General features: G+C 38.7%; 1 protein-coding gene across 6 annotated transcripts in view; it reads left to right on the top strand.

Annotated features, from left to right (window-relative positions):
• The window catches only part of SMAD1 (SMAD family member 1), a 76,946-nt gene that overhangs the window by 28,621 nt on the left and 25,899 nt on the right, over positions 1–22,426 (top strand). For all 6 annotated transcript variants that reach the window (XM_041738275.1, XM_041738271.1, XM_041738273.1 and 3 more), the window contains one exon: positions 3,230–3,812. In XM_041738275.1, the coding sequence (XP_041594209.1) occupies positions 3,413–3,812 (400 nt within the window). In that variant the 5' untranslated portion in view covers positions 3,230–3,412. The remainder of the gene's footprint in view (positions 1–3,229; positions 3,813–22,426) is intronic.

Genomic DNA, 22,426 nt, shown 5'->3' with positions numbered 1-22,426 from the left:
CTTTTTCTGTCCTTTGTATTTAATATGTGTCTCTTGTTAGTACAGTATGGTTAAATGGTGCTCACCATCCATCCTTATCCATCTTTTACTTGCATATTTAAGCTGTTTATATCTAAATAATTAATGATACTTTTGGGATTAGATCTAAATCTTACCATTTTCTTTTTTTTCTTTTTTAAATCTTACCATTTTCTATTTGTCCTGTTTGCTCTTTTTTTTTTTCTCTCTTCTTACATTCTTTGGATTAATCATATTTTAAAAAAAATAATTCCATATTTTTTAACTTCTCTATTTTTGTTATTTTTTAAGGATTTATTTATTGTGGAGAGAGTGTATGCGTGCAAGTGGGTAGAGGGACAGAGGGAGAGGAAGAGAGTGAGAAGCATGCTCCTCACTAAGCACAGAGCCTGACCACAGAGCCTGACCTGCAGCTTGATCTCACTACTCTGAGATCATGACCTGAGCCAAAATCAAGAGTCAGACACTTAACCAACTGAGCCACCCAGGTGCTCCTCTCTCAGTAGTTTTTTTATTATGACAAGACTGTATCAATAATAATTCAGTGCTTTATCACAGCCTGGATAATACAGGATCCTAGAACACTAATTTCATTTACCCCTTTCTACTTTTTTTTTTTGTTATGCATTTTAGTTCTTTTTTTTTAAGATTTTATTTATTAAAAAAAAGATTTTATTTATTTGTGAGAGACACAGAGACAGAGACAGAGACACAGGCAGAGAGAGAGGCAGGCTCCATGCAGGGAACCCAATGTGGGACTCGATCCCGGGTCTCCAGGATCACGCCCTTGGCCGAAGGCGGCGCTAAACCGCTGAGCCACCTGGGCTGCCCTAGTTCTATTTTTTAAATACCATAAAAGATTCCTATTCTTGTTTTGTAAAGTCAGTATTCATTTAGACTTACCTTTGTTTACCCTTCTGGAGCTCTTCATTCGTTCCTGCCATTCCTTGCTTCTTCCTGGGATCTTTTTCCTTCTGTCTCACAAATTCCTCCTGGATGTCATTTGTCTCAGATTTTGTATGTTGGAAAACACATTTATTTTACAATCACCTTTGCATGATTTTTCCAGTAACTATAGATTACTAAGTTACTAGTTATTTGTTTACATTTGTCACACTCAGAATTGTCTTATTTCCATTGTTTCTGTTGGAATATCAGCTGTCAGCCTTATTGTACTTGAGAGTAATGTCTTTTTAAAGATTTTTGTCACAGGTTTTCAGCAATTTAACTGGATATGACACATCAGAAATATGGATTTCTTTGTATTTATCCATCTTGGGATTTGTAGAGTTTCATGTATCTCTGTCTAGATATCTGTTGACAGTTTTGGAAAATCCTTGGCCAGTATCTACAAATAGTGCCTCTGCAACAGTTTTTTCTCCTCTTCTCCTTGATCAAGTCTAGTATTGAGATGATTTAAAAAAAAAAAAAAAGATTTCAGACTGTGTTTTAGTATAAAAGCTGGTCCATTTCATTTTTGCCCTTACATGAGTGTATACCTCTTGAGGGTCTCAACTGAGAGCCTAGTATATTCACCAGGACCTCCTTCTCTGCATGCCTCTGCAACAGTTTTTTCTCCTCTTCACCTTGATCAAGTCTAGTATTGAGATGATTTAAAAAAAAAAAAAAGATTTCAGACTGTGTTTTAGTATAAAAGCTGGTCCATTTCATTTTTGCCCTTACATGAGTGTATACCTCTTGAGGGTCTCAACTGAGAGCCTAGTATATTCACCAGGACCTCCTTCTCTGCATGCCCTCCACTGTAGTTTTTTGTTTTGTTTTTTGTCTCCTCCACTACGTGAGGCCACTGAAATCTCTGCTTTGTTCTTGAGTTTCCTTCAGCTTGGCTACCCAGCTTTCTTGCTGTTTATAGCACAGGCATTGGTAAGTGCCTTGAGAAGAAGAGCAGGAAAAAAGGTTCAGCTCACTTCATTGCTTTTTCCCTTCACAGCATCTTGGCCTCTCTAGTCCTGAGGACCTTGACTGCTCTCTGATGTCTTTAAAATTAAAGTGGGACATTTTTGTTTGTTTATATTTTATTAGCTGTATTAGTGATTTTGGGAGGTTGATGTGTTACATGCTCTACTGCATCGTAGCTGGACTTGGTGTAAAGTTATCCTCTTGAAGGTTCCTTACCTTTTCTGTTTTCATCTGGGGAGGAGTAATTAGAAGGTTTAAATGAGTTAAATGAGGTTAATGAGGTTAAATGAGTCCAAGCTGGACTAAGGAATTTGGTAGAGTATGTGTTCATGTGCTTCATTCCTTTCATATCAGTAAAAACCAAATAAATTTCCTACCTTACTTGCCCTATAGCCCATAGGCACAGGCTTGTTGACTGAATAAATACCCTAAAATACTGTAATGTTTACATAGTATAACTATAACTACTTTTTCTTCTAGCATAAGAGAGATACTTGAGGAACACACCAAAAACAGATGTTAAGACTACTGTATTTTTTCTTCCTGTTGCTTTCAGTTTTTGTTGATTGAGGTGTTTTTGAAATACATGTTTAGAGCCTGTTAGAGCCTATAAATGAATCTAAATATAAAGCATTACAATATCTGTCAAGAACTTGGACTTCTGTGCACTAAGATGTCTACTGCTTCTATCTCAGAACAGTAACTTACTACTTTTTTTAAACCGTCTCAGTTCTTCTGTAGAAGGGCAACAATTGTATAACCTCTCCGAAAAGACTGTTTAAGAAAAACTAAATACTGAGTGTGTGAGTGTGCTTGGGCCACCACAACAGAATACCTCAGACTGGGTGGCTTAAAACAACAGGAATTTATTCTCACAGTTTTGGAGGCTAGAAGGCCAAGATCAAGGTTCCAGCCCGTTTGGTTTCTGGGGAGCACTGTCCCAGGCTTGTAGACGGCTGTCTTTCTCTCTGTGTTCTCACCTAGCCTTTCCTCGTTGCATGTGCATGGAGGGGGTCCCTTCCTCTTAACCACACCACCGCTCTTACCAGATTATGGCCCCAATCTTGTGACCTCGTATAACCTTAGCTACTTCTTTTGAGGCTCCATCTGCAAATATAGTCACATTGGGGATTATGCTTCAGCGTGAATTTTAGGGGGGACATAATTCAGTCTGTAGCATATCTAATACAGAAAATTACTTAAAACAGCAACAATAGCAGTTGCTTAATGAATGGTAGTTTTGTGGTAGTGATTATTTAAAAAATTTTTTTTTTCCTTTTTTCCTTTCTAGGTGCTGGCTTTGGATTATTTTTTAAAACACCAGGAATGGTGATTTCTGCCTTTCGGAACCTCAAAACCGAGCAGCTAAAGAGAATCCTATGTAAATAAAGTGAAATCTCTTCCCTTGTCCTTTTGCATTTGGAGACTTCTTTATTTTGCCCTACCCAAGGAGTCTATAACTAGTGCAGTCATTATGAATGTGACAAGTTTATTTTCCTTCACAAGTCCTGCTGTGAAGAGACTCCTTGGGTGGAAACAGGGTGATGAAGAAGAAAAATGGGCAGAGAAAGCTGTTGATGCTTTGGTGAAAAAACTGAAGAAAAAGAAGGGTGCCATGGAGGAACTGGAAAAAGCCTTGAGCTGCCCAGGGCAACCAAGTAACTGTGTCACCATTCCCCGCTCCCTGGATGGCAGGCTGCAAGTTTCCCACCGGAAGGGACTGCCTCATGTCATTTATTGCCGTGTGTGGCGCTGGCCCGATCTTCAGAGCCACCATGAACTAAAACCACTGGAATGCTGTGAGTTTCCTTTTGGTTCCAAGCAGAAGGAGGTATGCATCAATCCCTACCACTATAAGCGTGTAGAAAGCCCTGGTAAGTGAATCCTTTTATATGGACACATTTAGCTGATTCATATTGTTTAAAATAGGAAAATAATCCCTTTTCGTGTTTTAAGTTGTGATTTTTAAATATTAAGGGAAAATATGTCAGCCCTTATGGGCTTCGTACATTCTAAGAACTTAGTCCTCTCTAGTTAATTTTATTTCTCAGGAACAGGGCAAATTGTTATAGCAGCACTAACACCTCTATCAATCAATCAATCAATCAATCATTTTCTAAGTTTATTTTTTATGTTTCTCATTGGTTCTGTGAATTTCTCTAGATAATCTTAGCTGTGATTTTATTGCAAGGGAAGAAATTCAGAAAGGAAAGAAACATGGGGTCTACATTACTTGAGGGAGATACATTTTTGCAATTGCTGATGTCATGTACCACTTTATTTTTAAGGAGAGCATCTTTTATCACCTCTGGTGAAATTTTGTTGCAAAGGGTATGAAGGAATTATGTTTTGCTGTGGAATCATCAGATGCTATTACTTTATAGGATATTCATAGTGTTTTATAACTATGGCCTTTTTGTTGCGGGGGGGCATAGTAAAGGATGTACCTTAAAATGTTTATGGTTCTGCTTCCTCAGATTAGAATCCACATTCTAGACAGTTGGATCAATTGGAAAGTAATTAGGCAATCTTAAGCACTTAAATATATCTCTTGTCATGTTGGAACCCATTTTGTTGATGGATTAGTTATTAATAGCTTATGGTTACCAGGGGTTCCCAAATGAGGCTGTGCATTAGAATCACATGGCTCCCCTCCCAGAAATTCTGATTCGGGCATAGTCTGATAGCCCATGTTTCTAACAAATACTTCATATGGTGTTGAGTAGCTGTTGAACTGATGTTAGGAGCTACTATGCTAGATCATGTGCTAATGTGGTTCTCAAATAAAAGGCATTCTGTTTTGGGTAATTTTTAATGAAATATTTAAGACCTACAAAAAGTTTAAAGACTAGGGAATAATATAATAAACATCTTTGCATACACTCAGTTTAAGAAATAAAAGATTACAAATAAAACTGAAACTCTAGGCCTCTGCTCGTTTTTTCCCTTTCAGTAACTATTCTGAATTTTTTGGTTAGAGTTGTCATTCCCATGCATGTTTTTAATACTGTTGTTACATTATGTATACATACATACTTGCTTGTATGAATCCATGACAACATGTAATATTATATGTTTAGATATATTATTAATGATACTGGAACAGCCTTCCACAAGTTTTTTGTTTGTTTGTTTTTTGTTTTTGTTTTTGTTTTGTTTTCTTTCAAGAGGGAAAAGGATTTATTAGCCCATTTCCAGGGCAGAGAGCCAGGAGCAGTGGCAGGGTTTGGTGTTCTCACATTCAGAGGGAAGAAAAGGCAGCAGTGAAACCCACCTGACTGCCTTCACTCATTCTGATCTACACAGCTCTGTGCTCACAAAACCCATCTTTCCTCTTGCAGGGAGGACACAGAGCCCAGGATGCTGACCTAGGAAGGTTGGGAATGGCTCGGTTTTACTCTTGGCCTTTACAGTCAGGGCTTGGGCTGGCAACCCAGGGCATCAGTCATAGTGCCTTCCACAAGTTCTATTCATTCAACATTATGTTTTTGTGATTTACATATTATATTCATTAGGATTACCTTATCAAATTTTATGAAAAATCCTCTGGAAATTTTTTTTTGGAATTTCATTGGTTTCATGTGGGAAGGATTGACTTAATTATGCTTTTTCTAAATTTATTTAGGTCTTTTTCTTTAAGTGTCCTTCATAAAGTTCTTGTAGGTCTTTTCTTAGATTTATGTCTAGATAGTAGGTTGGTTTTTATTGTAAAAGTAACATTTTGTTAGAGTTGATCTTGGCTAGGACTACATTTGCTTTTTTCCAGCAACTTTGCTGAATTCTCTTTATTCTAATAGAGATATTCTTTTCTGCCTGTTATACGTGCTGTGATATAAATTAAAAAGCAAAAACTCAATGCAGAGATACATGGTCTTTTAGCCAGAAGTTGAGATGGAGTTAAGAGTTTTGGAGAAGAAAAAAAGTACTGTATAAGTAATATATACAAACAAGATTATTTAGGTGTGTGATTTTTTTTTTTTTTTTTTTGATCAGCATAGTAACCTTAAGAGAGATACACAGGGAAGATTCTAATCCTACTTCATTAGCGATGAAACTGAGGTCCCTATGAGTTAAGTGACCTGTGTGTCAGACAACTAAGACTCCTTATATTTCCTCCGTGTACCCTCCTGCCACTCCAGTCCATCCTTGCAGTATTGCGTCTTGTGTCCCTAATCTGTCACACCCATCAGGCCAATATCTGCACTATAGAGAGAGTTTTTTTTTAAGATGCATGTTATGATCATGTTATTTTCATGCTTCCTATTGCTTGTACGCAGGGCTCTGCAGGTTCTGGTCCTGCCTAACCTTTCCAGCTGCTTTTCCCACTTTTCCATGTTTCATGTGTTTGAGTTGTGTGGGAACACTCAGTGTTCTTGTCCTCCATCTCTAATTCATTCCCTCTCACTTTGCCTAGCTCACTCTTATTTATCCTTTAGCTCTAAGCTTGGTGGAGGTCAGCTTTGCTGAAGACCCCCTCTTTATACATCCTTTCCATATCTGAATTTCTTCGTAATGTTCTTCACATTTACAGTTATCTTTCTGTTAGTCTTTTTTGCAAAATAGTAAGTAAGTAAAGCTCCATGAGGACAGGGACCATATATATTATTAGCATTTTTACTTTAGCAACTAGCATGGTTCAATCAATTTTTGCTGTTAAATGAAAATACTGGTTTTAATTTCTCTGTATGGACATTTTTTTGGAGATGAATTTTCAGCTTGCCTGTATCCTTTAAACACCATCTTCCTTTGTTTATTTCATTTATTCATTTATTTTACTGCTAATGGTGAAATAACACCTAACATTACTAGTAACATCTCTGACACACGTTAAAGGTTTTTAGTTAAAAAATGAGATGATTGTGTTATTCTTAATAAGTTATATGTAAAAGGTTTGATAGGGATGTGGTGGAAAACCAGCTAAAATAAGACATTTGTAACTGCACAAATGTCATTTCATCCCGCCTGTTAGCCAAGAATCTTGTCAGGAAACATAGAACAGTTCTAGAAGTTCTTTGAGGCTGAGGCCAAGGTCTGTTGTATTTGAACATACCAGGATTTTACTTAAAGTTCTTCTACATATTGTAAAATGGCTGATGTGGGGATAAGAACAGATGGACTTTTCCCAGAGATCACTATGAAGCTGCCCCTGCACCTTTTGGGGAAAAGTCTTACCAGAAGTACAAGGGAGCCTAATCCCCTTACTCTCCCGGAGTTCAGTAGGCATTTTGGAGCACACCTGGTTATCGTTTCTGTGAACTAGGGTAAAAGGGGTCTGGAATTCTAAGCTGCAGATAAACAGCTCAACACTGAAATTAGTTTGAACTACATAAATTACCTCAAAGAGCAATTGAGCAGTTTAAGCATAAGATAGTTAGGTCTCCCAAACTTGGTGTTTTGTGCAGAAATCCCTGTTGAGAGCTCTAGAGAAAAAATCAACAAAAATTGGGTGTCTGTAGGTTTAGAGTAGTGGTTTTCAAAGTGTATGCTCCTCAGACCAGCAGCATCAGCATCACCTGGGATCATCTTTTGAGGAGTGCAAAATTTTAGACCTTTCCACAGACCTATTGGATTGAACTCTGGGGATAGAGCCAGCAATCAGTGTTTTGACAAGCTCTTTGGGTGAATTTGACACAGGCTACAGTTTGAGAACTGCTGGTTTAAGGTATCCAGGCAAGTCATAAAGTCCAATTGGTTATATGAAGTTGTCTCTTATTGAAAAGAGATGCTAAAAGGTTTTGTCTTTGAAAGGCATTCAGCATTTTTAAACTTTGCATGTTTTATTATAGGTATAAAATTGACCTGCTCTTTCCAGAATTTTCCTTCTTTCTGATATTCATTAAGATCGGCACTCTGATAAAATAGCATATGGTGTCTTTAAGGGGGTGGAAGAGTCAGAGAGAAAGGAATGCTTTGTTATTTGGCCCAATGCAGATTTTATAATTGTTCCTGATACTGTTTGTTCAACCAAAAGTACTTTTATGGATTTAAGGAATTGTGGTTTTTTTTCTTTAACCTATGTCATTTATTTTGTTAAAAATAAAAAGTTCTAAAAATTGTAGTGGGAGGGACTGGAAGTTACGGAAGCACTTTGCAGCAACTTGTATTCATCATAGTTGTTAACTATGTGGTAAAGAGGGTGAAAGGGGAACAACCTTCCTTTTGGTGAAAGGTACTACCTTGACCATTACCGAAAATGTATCTTTGGGAAAGTAAACGTTAAGGATTTCTTTTCTACAAATGTGACAGTTACAGGAAAGAAAGTTCGTGCAAGCTTCTCACTGTGACCCTGTTGATGATGTAACAGGTGACTGTTTACTTGGACTTTTGGTAGCCTTTAGAATCAAGGCTGCTTATTAGTGGTTGAGTTAAATATAGGTTTTCTTTTTCTTTACTAAAGTAAATGCTGATAGTGGTAAAGTCAGTCATCTAACTGTGGTGTTAAGAAGACCATTCAGTTGCTAGCTGTTGATACTAACATGCCTTTATGGAGACTTCCTGTCATTTTGCCTTATTTATTTTTTATGTTTTTCACATGGCTTTTGGAAACTGTCTTCTCTACTTTAATCAACTTGAAAGACCATACTAAACCTGAGCTTGAAATTCTGAGATTTTAATTTTAATCTTTAACACTCTGGAGCTCGCTTTGGGTGCTTTTATTTTCAGCGTAATGGCTCCCAGCTGTTAAAATTCAGATACATCTAAAATACTCTTCACCTGTTGGCTGAATGCGAGTTTTGACTCTTTGGCTACCTTAGTCACCATGTAATTCCTGCCTTGGAAAATTTTACCTTAGAAAGTCTTAAAATTCTAGAAATGGAGAACGAATTTAGTGCTTGCAAAGAGCTGAGAAGGAGATGGACAGAAGGGGAGTGGGTGTCACTATAAAAGCGCAAAAACATGAGGGGATCCTTGGGTTGATGGAAATTTTCTGTCTTGACTGTATCAATGTTGATTTTCTGATTGTGATGTTCTCTAGTTTTGTAGGATGTCACCATTGGAGGAAATTGGGTTAAGGACTGACAAGATTTCTCTGTATTATTTCTTACAACTGCATGTGAATGAATCTATAGTTACCTCAATTTTAAAAACCATGATCTGTGCAAAAGCCCTTAGTTCAGCTCATGATTCAATCACGCTAGTGGTTTTCCTCAAAACCATCGTACTTTGGTAAATACAGCAGAGATGCTCTGTGCGCACTTGTTATTTCCCACACAGGTTATTAAAAAGATATATACTTAGGGATTGAGATTTAATAAAATTAATATTTTGTTATTTCATTTTAAAATATTTTATTTATTTTCTGACAGCACAAACAAAAAGACAGGAAAGGGAAAAGCAGGCTCCCCACTGAGCAGGGAGGGGCTTGATCCCAAGGACCCTGGGATCATGACTTGAGCCAAAGGCAGATGCTAAACTAACTGAGCCAGCCAGGGACACTTAAGATTAATATTTTTAAAAACCAAAATGAAAGTCTTTAAAAAAAAAGTTTCTTTATATTGCGAATCTGTTTTCACTTGAGCAGTGATAACAGAAATTTACATCCAAGTAAAGTTGTTGGTTTTTATTTTTCTTAGGTTTGTGTTAGTATATTCATTTGGAGGATGGGAGTGGAGAGGAAGTATTGGCTCTTTGTTAAGTTTATCTGAGTGGTGATTAATAAGATTCTGATAATGGAAATTGTAAGCCAGATATCAAGATATAATCATTGTGAGTGTTCTGAAGATTTGGGATTAATTAGCCAACAATATTAACTATAAAAGTTAAAATAAAGCATTATGACTTGTGTATTAGGATTCTCTAGAGAAACAACCAATAGGATATATAGAGAAATATATATATATATATATGAAGAGATTTATTCTAAGAATTGACTCACACAAATATAGAGGCCAGAAATCCCTGTGATCTGTTGTCTACAGTCTGGAGAACCAAGAAGCTCGTGGTATAAGTCCCAGTCCTAGGCCAAAGGCCTGAGAACTGAGAGCACCCACCTCTGAGGGCAAAGATGGTTGTCCCAGATCAACGGGGTGGGGGTGGGTGCACGTTTGCCCCTCCCCTGCCTCTGTGTTTTTCAGGCACTGAACAGATTGGATGATGCCCACTTTGCATTTGTGAGAGCAATCATCTTTACTCCATCTACTGATTGAAATGCTAATCTCCTCTGGGGACACCCTCAACAGACACAGCCAGAAGAAAAAATGTTTTAGCAGCTATCTGGGCATTCTGGAACCCAGGCAAGTTGACACATAAAATTAACCATCACACCTTATAATTATATCTAAATTTCTATTTAAACATTTATGGCACATATACAACTCCTCAGGAACTGTGTCCACCCAAGAAGGGCTAGTATACAATTATAGTACAAGGTTGCTAAGTCAAATAGTAGAAATCCGGACAGGGGTTGCAGCTAACTCTTAAAGCCTTGAGAGTGGCTACAGAAAAGCTCACTTGGGCAGCCCAGGTGGTTCAGCGGTTTAGTGCCACCTTCAGCCCAGGGCCTGATCCTGGGGACCCGGGATCGAGTCCCGCATCAGGCTACCTGCCCGGAGCCTGCTTCTCCCTCTGCCTGTGTCTTTGCCTCTCTCTCTCTCTCTCTCTCTCTCTCTCTCTGTGTGTCTCTCATGAATAAATAAATAAATAAAAAAAATATTTTTTAAAAAAAGAAAAAAAAACTCACTTAACTCTAACACATCTGGAATTGTGTTCCAGTCTGTGTGGTGGTGCAGATCTGTAGGTTTATGTATATTTCATTGTACACAGACTTTAAATCCGTTTATAAGGAGATATATGGGAAAGTAGAAAGTATTACTAATAAAGTAGGCCAGGGAAAACAAATTAAAATGGAAGGTCAAAACTATGAGGAAAATGAGCACATAATGCATTCCATAAGAGTTACTATGATAGATACATACCTGTATGTAGTTACAGTATGTTCCTGTCAGAGTCTGGGTGGTTCTCTAATACTTCCAGTGTGGAAGAGAAACGTGTACAATATTCAGATGAAGGAAGAATGTTTTGAAAGCTGTTAAGAAGTGTTTCAAGAAATTTGTACCTGTGAAGGGTGGGTAGTTGGAAGAGACCTTGAGACCCTCTGCAGAGGCTGACTGCAGTTGGGATACCCAGGGGCAAGAATGTCCCTGCCTTTGTAGTTGCTCTTCAGTCCTCTCAGAGCTCCATTCTGTTTGATCACTGATCCTGCTTCTATAAAAGCTCAACACACAACCAAATGGACATGGAGTTTAGGTAGTGGATTTTTCTCCATGCCATTATCATTGGCCTTTGGCTTGTGTTTGACAATTTCATCATTATCATCTACCATATATTTTTTTTAATTTTTCTTTATTTATGATAGTCAGAGAGAGAGAGAGAGGGGCAGAGACATAGGCAGAGGGAGAAGCAGGCTCCATGCACCGGGAGCCCGACGTGGGATTCGATCCCAGGTCTCCAGGATCGCGCCCTGGGCCAAAGGCAGGAGCCAAACCGCTGCGCCACCCAGGGATCCCTATCATCTACCATATTACTAGAAACATGAAGGAATATAATCATGAGTAGGATTTTTATACTCAAGTCTTTTAGCAGATTGCATATTCTTAAAGGCAAAATCTGAAGTTTATTCTGATTATTTTTTTTCCTGAGCAACTGTTTTTAGTGCTTTATTTGGGGCATTGGTTTTGTGTTAATGTATTAATTGAACATATGAAAAGTTACAAAAGTTACTATATGTTACTTTTACAAAAATTGCATAAGTACATATATTGAGGTCCAGATATCTGGACAATTATGTGATTTATTTCTGTATGGAATTTTTCTGTTGGCAAATATACTCCAATTTGAAATATTAAGAATATACAGATTATACAAGGTATCTTTGTCATCTTTTTGATTTCCTAACTATTATCTTATATTTCATTCTTTTTCTACCTCTGCAACATTAGGTGGGCAGGAGAAGGTATTTTCACATCTTTCTGATTCATTCAAAATTCAACATTCTTCCATCCGCCTCTGGTAGTGTATTAGGGCCGAAGGAACACTCACCAGCTAGCAGTTGTTAAAAACAAAACACAAAAAACTATGGCTTAAAAAAAAATATGGCTTATGAAAAACAATTTCAAAAATCATAAAAAGTTCATAATAAATGAAAGAAGTAATGTATATAATGATTGCAATTGTGTGAAAATAATTTAAATTAAAAGGGAAAGCTTATCTTCCAAGACTAACTGGGTAAAATAATGAGGCTTGTGAGTTGGCTTTTTGACTTACTGTCCCTACATGTGGAACATCCACAAATAGTGATTTTTTTTTTTTTGTAGGTTTGGGATGTTTTATGTGGTTGGAGTAGGGGAGTGATAGCTTATTTGCCCCATATGGGAGTGTCCTGTGCTCTTGATGGATACTTGCAAAAGTGGGAGAAACAGAAGGGAAGGTTGGATAGAACGTTCTTAGGTTGAGTATCTCAATGTTAACTTCCAGCCTCCTTGGTACTAGGTAACAAAAGGCTCAAAGAAGACTGAAGATTTCTTTTCCGCAAAATGTGTGTCCCGTTCCTTTGTCTTTTTCTACTTCAAAATGCAAATGTTCTGAAAAACGCACCACCCTGCCTGATAGTCTTGAATTAGCCAAATCATCAGACCTTGGTCCTGATATTTGGAAAAATGATATTTCTTTGGGGAAGAGATAGGGAAGGAAAGAGAGGATGTTTATTTTAAAGAGAGCTGGGGTACTTTGGGCAGCCACAAGCCCTATGTTAAACATCTCAGAGAGCCTGAAGAATAGGAAAGCTAAAAAAAAAAAAAAAAAAAAAGGCAAAAAACCAACCCGTTTTGTTAATTTGCCAGCTTGGCTGGAAATTAGTGTAGTTTTTAGATATTGGTGTTAGGACCGGTTTGAAAGGCTGCATACTTTTGTTTCCCCTGAGTTTAGTCTGGCCTGGGCTCCCTCTGTGTCAACAGCAGTGCTTCCCTGTGTGTGGGAGGTGGGCAGATAAACACTTTTACTTGCCGCTCACTCTTTTACTTTCCTAATTGTCAGTGCCCTCCACAGGATTTCTCCATTCCTATGACCTTAGCACCAAAGCCTGTAATACTCTGTTGTGGGTCCACTCTTCATAAAACTGCTGTGAGTGACAGGGGTTATATAACGGAAGTAACTGCAGCTTTCCTGAAAACAGGTCTAGAGTCTAGAAACAGGGGCCATGTTTAAATAAAAAGATTGAGGGCAACAAAGGACTGTTTGGCAGATTTTCCTCCAGTTCTTTGTATCATCAGTTTTATGCTCTGGAATCTTAGCAGACCTTATGATGGAAGATGAGGTTTTCATTCTACACCACTGCCTCAGTTCTAACACTGCTCCCCAAGACAGGCTGCTGTTCTTAGGTCTTAACCCTCTCACACGAGGAGTCGAGGAGTCGCATATCCCCTTCCCTTGACCACCTACCTGCTTGCCTGTCTGGGATCTTCAGTTATGTCTAACTGGTTTCTATAAGTGGTTTTGGGCAGCTTTTGGAAAGTAAAGGAAAACATATGTAAGACACCAGAGTGGATTTGCCTTGGATATTTTTTCCTTCATGTTTCCCTATCATTTCCCTTACAGTTATGTCTAGCTAGCTCTTTAGCAGATTTAGCAGTATTTTTTCTGTGACTATCCTTCCTTGAGTGTCTAAACTGTTTATCTAGGGTATAGTGGTGTGCCAGGCAGATATTTAAGTATAATGGCCAAGGTAGGAAACAGTTTGGGGTAAATGCTTTTGAAACAATATAACCTACAACTTTTAAATAGGAAAAGGAAGAGCTAGTTTTAAAATGAGCTATGTAAAGAAAAGAAAATTGATGGGAGCATGTCAGAAGGACATAGGGATCAGCCTGCAGGGGGCTGCCCATAGCTTAATCAGAGACAATTTGATCAACAAAATAATTATGGGCAGAAAATAATTATCAACTGTTTAGGGCTAGAAACAGGAATCCTATGATAAATTAATGGAGGGAAAGGAGAGAGCTCTTATTCACGGTACAATGCCAGCTGCTGACTGGTAAATGTGGAGTGGAGTTCTTTAGGATATTCAGAACAAATAAGGCTATTTAAAGCACTTGCTTATTTCTCTTTAGTTGTAAGGTTAAAATAAGTTGGGAGGAGTCTCGGATCTGAAGGCCTGGACTAAAATTTGGGCACGTGGTATCCTCAACCTTGGGCCAGCTACTTGTCCTTTTTGAATTTGTGCCTGCTAACCTATGAGATAGAGTCTACTCTCCAGGGTTATGGCAAGGATTGAATTAAATAATGCCTGTGAAAAGGCTCTATATGCATTCTTGAAATGTAACATGACTAAAATAAGGAACACAACTTCTGTGTACATCTGCAGACTAAAAAATGAAATTAATAATGTAAGTAAACTTTCACTAAACAAATCATTGGAAAACTAATGACAATAGTTACAATAATAATAAGAGTAACCATGAAAATTAAAACAGTTACTTTTTATACTTGCTGTGTGCCAGGCACTGTGCTTGTCACATCCCATGTATTCTCATTTAACACCACAACTGTAAGAGGTAGAAGTACCAACGGGCCGCAGAGATGTACTTAAACTAGTTGTCACACTACTGTAACGGGCCAGCTGGGGCTCAGATTGAAGTCACTCCAGAATCTATGGTGCTCACCACCACACTGTGCTGCTTTCCCAGAGAAGTAGCTCCTCCCTCCCCCCCCACCCCCTGCCCCCATCAGTTTTCTCTCTCTAGTGAAGGAGAAAGGCACTACATTTTTAGTAGCAGAGCCTGTGATCTGAACTATATACCGGCGGCTGGAAGTCAGAGTGCATAACAGTACAGTGAAGGGCCCCTGTGCTTCAGGTGTCTCTGGAGGCTTTCTGTGTGTTTATTTCCCATTGGTCAGTAATCTTCATCATTAGATAACAAGTATCTGTTTCATGGAATATATTTAATAGAATCAAATTTGAACTCTGAATGAGAACTAATTACATTCAGCTGCAATTACAAATTAAGCCACACTGCCTGGTTTGACCCCTGGGGATGGTCATTTACATATCAGCAGTGTCTAATAGATGATTAAGCACACAAGGCCTGCTAGCCAGCCACTGCTTGTGGAACAGTAACTGCCCCTCACTGAGTGCCTTTGTGACCCGTGAACTGACCTGTGTGACATAGGAGGACACCTTCACTCAGTGGTTAGGAGCCTAGATTCTGGAGCCACATTTGAATCTTGTCTCCACTGGTTACTGGTTATATTGTCATAGGCAAGTTAGTTTCTGTACCCCAGTGTCCATTTTTGTAAAATGGAGGTAATGACAGTGCCTGGGTCAGAGTTAAGAGAACGAAAGGAGTTATTTGTACAGCACTTGTCCTATGTGAAGCACTATGTAAGGGTTAAATTTAAAAATCTGAGAGAAGTACTGTTATTCCCATTTTACTTCTAAGAAAGTGAGGTTCTGATAATTGGCTAGCAAGAAATTGAGCAGGAATTCCAGTTTTGGAATCTAAAGCTAAAATCGGCCTCTAATTGTTGTTCTGCTGTGTATACACCTTATGAAGGATTTTTCCCCCTGGTATTTTTAGCTTACACTCTGAAGTTCTTCTTCCTCTAACAGACTCTGAAGCTCTAATAACATAGCACCTTCCTTCTATGGTAGTTAAGCAAATAAACATTCGGCAAAGGAAAGGAATCTGGGGGAAGAGTAGGAGGAGAAGAGACAGGGAGGGAGCCAGCGTCTAGTCTAGAGCCTGCCCTGTGCCGCAGCCATGGAGCTTCACAGAGCCATTGCGGAGCTTGTTTCGTTATCCCATTATCCCGAGAAAAACAGGTAAGAACTTATACTGCCTAGCTCATATAGCTGGCACTCTTGGTGGTCTTGATCCCAAACCAGCACTTCTTCCATGTTACCATGCCACCTGACCAAGAATGTTCCATGTTTCACAGCTGCTTAGAGACATAGGGTAAGAAACCCAGTCCTGCATTGCTGGTGCCTACAGTAACCCCTCACTGTCCTGCACCCAGACTCCCGGACAGTCTGACTCAGCATACTTGGGATGAGGCAAAAGAATCTGCCTTTTTAAACAATTATCTTGCTAATTCAGATGCAGGTAGTATGAGAACTTTGAGAAAGATTGGTCTATATTAATCAGCTTATGACAGTAAGTATAGTAGTTTCCCAAAGTAGTTTGGGAATAGTAATATAATTCACAAACATACACTAATTGAAAAAAAAATATTAAGAATCTACTCTGTGCTGTGCACTGAATGATACAGAAGGGAAAAAACCCAAAACTCAGTTCTACCCTCTAGGGGTTTAGGGTCTGGGTGAGGCAGAGTCAAATTAGCAATAAAATGTTACAGATGCTATGATGGAGGTCTCTTTAGGCAATAGTGGGGCACAAAGAACAGAAGAATTCATTTTTACTGGGTGTAGAAAAACAAAGAAGGGCACCATAAAGGAAATGACATTTAGAATTAAGACTTGGAAACATGATCAAGTGAGCAAAGGTATGGAAGCATGAAACTAGCAGATGGAAATTGCAAGAAGCTTAGGATGACTGAGTGAAGAGAGGACGATTGGAACAGAAGTCTGGGCTAGGTCATAGAGTCACAGAAGATGTACTGTGGGCATATAATCTCACAGATAAGATGTCTTTCAAGGAAAGCACTGTAGGATACAGAAAGAATCACTGGCCTGGAACTGTCTAGGAAATTGAATTCTCAAAGTTGAGTTGGATACAGGCTACTTTTAAGTAAATTTAACATTTGGTTTTTTCTTTTAAGCCTGAAGGTATTGTTATTGAGTGCAGTTCATGTCTTTGCTTAGATTCAAACTGTGTTCACATATTTGTTTTCTATTAATGTGTTTGTACTTAAGAGTAATTGATATATTCCTAGAAAATAGATATTAAGAAATTACTCCCTTTAGGCAAAAATGGTCGTAACTTTAAAAAAGATGTTCCCCCCCAAAAAACTAAACAGAAGAATGGAAAGAGCATTTTTAGCAAAAACTTCCTGAATCTCCTTCCAGTTTTTCAGGGCTGAGCAGTGCAGCATGGTGGTGATGTGCAGGCCTTGATTCAAAGCCTGGCCCTCAGTGCTGCAGCTGTGGTGACCTTGGACATATGACTGAGCTTGGCCAAGCCTGCTTCCTTGTCAGTTGTGAAGACTTGGTGAGCTGTTAGGACCTCCACGGAGGCTGGGATGGTGGCTTCCGCATCCACGGTGCCATGTGCAGGCCCTTGCCCTTTGTTGGTATTCAGAGGGCATACATGTAGTGCTCAGTGAACACTAATATTTCAAAACCCTCCTTACTGGTGCCTCACCACCACTAAGCAAACAAAAAGATAAAATACCAGCACTCGGGGATTTGGGGCTATATTTTTTTTCTCTTCAAACTTAATTAACCTTGATTAAAGGTTCTGAGAATCTTTTCTTCCTGATACATCCCGAGGTGAGGAATTTTATTTCATAAATGCATATACTGTTAACTTTCCAGTGGTCTTCCCCTCTCCATCACTGTCTGCTTGAAATGTTTCTGTTTAGAAGGTCACAGAACACACACTGTATCTAGGGACATCTGTCTAGTACAGATATTATACTGGGCACAGCTGCTCTGGCAGCTTTGCCGTCCCTTGTTTTCACATGGGAACTGCAGCCACTGGAGTGGCTCTTGGGCCGTTCTTTGATTAGCCCTGCGCCACCTTGAGGTGACCTGAGGTGTCCTGAGACCCAACAGAGATGGGGTCTGGCGCTGAATTTTATACATGTGAAGGTCCAGATGTACATAAAACAGCACTGTCCTTAGTCAGAAGACTTGCGAATTCAGGGCAGGAAGGTCCCTTGGAATTCGGGTCCTTTTTTTTTTGAGTCAGGAAATTGAGACTGAAAAGTTAAGTGATTTGTTCAAAGTCAGAAAAGTAGTTATTATCTTAGCCAAGGCTGAACTTGTATGTCCTGTTACCTAAATGCCTTTTCCAAGCCTTCAGAACTCAAAAGCATTTATGTACCAGGGGATAGCATCTAGCTTGTTAGCCACCATGTGTATGTGGACAAATGTAGGCAAGGGCCTGACCACTTTGTTATCAGAACTCTCGTGTGTTTAAAAAACAAAACAAAACTTGTTCACCAGCATTTGATGCGTCACAAGTTAGGTAGGGATTTGTCAGCCTTAGTCTCATTACTAGGCTACCACTGACTTGGTGATAGAATTTCAAGCAGTATTTCAAAATCTTGAAAAAGCTCACAACCCTACAGGGTGTGCATGAATGCTTTCCAGAGCTCAGCTCCTCTTTCCAATTTTAGCTGTTTCTTTTTCATGCCTTTTCCTTGTGTCTTGGCAACACAGAAAAGCAGAGTCCAGTAGCAGAATCATGAATGTCTCCTGAAATTCGCTTCCTGAAACTTTCTTAGTTTGGTTTCCCTGTCAACTGAGAAGGGGTTTTTATTTATTTTTTTAACTAAAAGAGACCTCTAAAAACTTTGAAAAGCAGCATACATCTCTAAGATGTATTCTCTGAGAAAAGGCAGCCATCTGACCTTCCTCCCCCTTGATTAGTCAGGAAAAGAAAGGAAGAGAGCTTCCTCCTCTTAAAGACTTAACAGCAATGAGGGATTTTCAAGTGGGTGGAAGGAGGCATTGTGAAATTGCCTGAGTCTTCTCCCTGCCCCCATCCACCCCCAAATACACCTGAGGAGGTGGTGTGAAGCCAGTCAGAGTCTTACCAGGGTTAGGACTCTTAGAATATAGTAATGACACAACACAGTCTGATTTTTAAGTGCTTGAAATCAAAAAGAAATTGTGTGTGTAAAGAAAGGTGTTTTACCATTGGGCTTCTCTTTCCAAAGAGATTCTTACAATTCAAATTAACCAGGAGCAGCCCTGGAAGAGAAGCCACAAATTTGAGTCACTGTTTGAAATTGCCAAGTAGGAGTAACCTTTTTGGTACACCAAAGAAAACGTTGGTTCCCCAGAAGAGCCTGTGCTTCCATAAAAAAGAAATAGCCTGAAACACAGAAAGAAATATTAAAGACATTTCTCATCCTCTTCCCCTTCCCATTCCTGACTGGAGTCAGCCCCAGAGTTTGCCAGTCCTGTTTCTTTCAGCTAGTTCATCAACAACCTCTTGCCTAAGAAATAAGAATTGTACATGGAAGTTGCATTTTAACATGGGTATTCATCTGTATGTTTATTCTTTCCTTTTCCCCCAGTAGAAAACAGATCTCTTAATCTTCCCTGAATGAAGGGACCAGGGTCTGGGGGGTGGCAGGGTGAAGAGACATCTGGGAGGGGGCAGTAGCATTGTTCTTTAGGGCCTGCACAAGTGAGTGGGGCCTGGACCCGTCATTTCAGAGCAGCGTGTGCGCGTAGGCACAACCCTGCACCGCTAGCCTCCATGTGTCTCTTCCACATTGACTCTTCTCTCTAGGACTAGCAGCTCTTCCACATCCCAGACCCAGCCTTTTCCTTTCTTGAATTCAAATAGGAGTTTGACAATATCAATTATTGTTGATAGTTTGGATGCCCATATAATTCGTTGTCCAAACTAGGACACTTTTGAGAGGGAAGTGGGTCACCTCTTAATAATTCCCCTGGACAGCACATACAAACTGGAACTGTGCCAGGCAAGCCGGGACATAGAGACATCCTGCTTCTAGGTCTTCACAAAAATCAGATTTGATAATTATTTATTATGTATCATCAGAGAGTTAGAAGTACCTCATAACCGAACTTGTTAAATTAGACTACAGCTTTTCCTTTAAATTAGCTGATCTTAACTTTAATTTGTCAAGAAACACTTCTGGAATTTACCTACCCATCCCTTAAACAGTATAGGACATAATTGAACATTCTTGGAGACTTAGAGTCATTGAGGCAGTAGAACATCATGGTTGAAGAGTGCTCCATGCCTTCGTAATTGTTGATACTTCTTGTGTGACCTTAGTTAAGTTACCCTGTAAGCCCTCTTCTTAAGTAATAGAACGTGCTCAGCAGGGGTCCAGGTTTAGAACAAATATTTGTGGTGATAGTAGTATATTAATGAAATATTGTGGAACACAGTGATCAATTAGATAAGTGTCTCCTTGCTTATATGTAAATGCTCTTAGTTCTAGAGTCTATTCTGCATATTATTTGTCTCCCTTCTTGCTGTTACTGGTCACTTCTTTGCTGTAGTTTTCCGAGAAATAAATAACTTAAGAATTGTGACACTGAGAGGCACCTGGGTGGCACAATCAATTAAGCAGCCAACCCTTGGTTTTGGCTCAGGTCATGATCTCAGAGTCCTGGGATTGATTGAGCCCCATGTCAGGCTCCAAGCTCATTGGGGAGTCTGCTTAAGATTCTCTCCCTCTCCTTTTGGCCCTCTTGTTCATGCTGTCTATCTGTCTCAAATAAATTAATTAAATTAAAAAGAATTGTGACACTTAGTAAATAGAAAACCCATACATTCAGAGTCTAGGGTACTACCACCCATCCCAACGAAGTGTGGCATTTTGAGTACTCAGAGCCATAGGTAACAGGGTACATCTTCTTGCAGTATCAGTTTTCCTTGATGGCAAGTTACTTAAAATATCACCTTTGTGTTTGGTAAGTAATAAGAAATAGGGCATAAAGTGTGTATGAATTTGGTAAGGCAGAGAACCAATTTCAGTGTAATTTCACAATTCTAGTGGAGCTGCTGGGATCCCAGATGAGTTCACTTTCTGTCACTGGTGTTTACTTTGGTAAAAAATGTTGAGGAATACTGCAAAAATGTCTCTCAAAGATCTAAAGAAGATCTAAAACACTCTTAAATGTTATCTGCACTTTAACATGGAGCTTTCTTGCAGCTCTTTACTTTTGATCTCTTAAGTTGGTTTTCACCTACAAGAGCTGGTGTGTCTGTGATAACCAACTGGAATTCCTCTCCTGGATGGGGATTCTGCATTGGGAGATACACATTATATGGTGCCAGAAGTAGAGACAGTAGGACAAAGCTGCTTTAGTTGGCTATTAATATACTATTGAAAAGCTCAGAGTAATGCTTCTAAAACTTTGAAGATAGGATTGGAAAAGGGAATTAATAATAGAGTATCTTAGCCATGTTTAAAACTTGGTAGAAGACAATTTTAAATTGCCTCTTCACATTTATTTTTTGAACAGTTTTATTAAGAAACAATGACAGAATGAACTGTACATGTTTAAAATGTACAACGTGATTAGTTTTGACATAGTCCTGTGAAAATATCACCACAATGAAGACTTACATACACATCACCTCTAAAAGTTTACCCCTGCATCTTTGCAATTTCTCCCTCCAGCTCTTACCATCATCCCCAGGCAGCTACTGCTCTGCATTCTGTCACCATACATTGGTTTGCATAATCTAGATTTTATATGCATGGAATTACACAGTATACACTCTTTCTTTTTTAAATATTTTATTTATTTGAGAGAGAGCTCGCACAAGTGAGCATGAGCAGGGAGAAGGGTAGAGGGAGAGGGAGAGAAGCAGGCTCCCTGCTGAGCAGGAAGCCTATTGTGGGGCTCAACCCCAGGACCCTGGGATCATGAATCTGAGCCAAAGGCAGCCGCTTAACTGACTGAGCCACCCAGGCGCCCCTACCTCCTTTTACTGTCTGCTTTCTTCAGCACTTTTGAGATTCATCTATGTTGTATGAATCAGTATGTCATACCATTTTGTTGCTGAATAGTAGTCTACTGTATTGATATACCATAATTTATTCATTTGTTTGTCAGTGGACATTTGTTTCCAGTTTTTGGCTATCACAGATAAAACACACATCTGTATGGATATGTGTTTCATTTTGCTTGGGTAAATACTTACAATGGTTGGCTTATATGGTAGGTATGTTTAATTTTATGAGAAATTGCCAAGATGTTATCCAAAGCGATTATACCACTTTACAGCCAGCAATATAATAATAATTTTTAAAAATCTATTGTGGTAAAATATATATAACATAGTACTTATTACTTTAACCATTTGTAAATGTATAATTCCATGGCATTAAATAAACTCACGATGTTATATAATTATTACCACTATCCATACCCAAAACTTTATTAGCATCCCAGCAAAAATTCTGTACTCATTAAACAATAACTCCTTTTTTATTCTTTCTCCCGGCCCCTGGTAACCTATATTCTATTTTTTGTATCTATGAATTTGCCTATTTTAAGTCCTTTGTATAAATAGAATCAAAATCTTTGTCCTTTTGTGTCGGCCTATTTCATTAAGCATGATGATTCTATGGTCCATCTTCTTTTCACATCTTCTGCCTAATTTTTAATTGGATTTTTTGTTGTTTTTTTCTTTTTTAATGAGTTTTAAAGTTCTTTATTCAGGATACAATCCTTTATCATCTATGTGATTTGCAAATATTTTCTTTGAGGCTTGAACGTCAGTGTAAGACAACATTTCATAATAAATATCCTCAAGCATTTGGAGGAAAAATCAGAGATTCAGAAACTAAGTACAGATATATGGACAAAAAT

The sequence above is a fragment of the Vulpes lagopus genome, chromosome 23 (assembly GCF_018345385.1).
Source record: "Vulpes lagopus strain Blue_001 chromosome 23, ASM1834538v1, whole genome shotgun sequence".
NCBI lineage: Eukaryota > Metazoa > Chordata > Mammalia > Carnivora > Canidae > Vulpes > Vulpes lagopus.
This window is presented reverse-complemented; position numbering and strand designations above follow the sequence as displayed.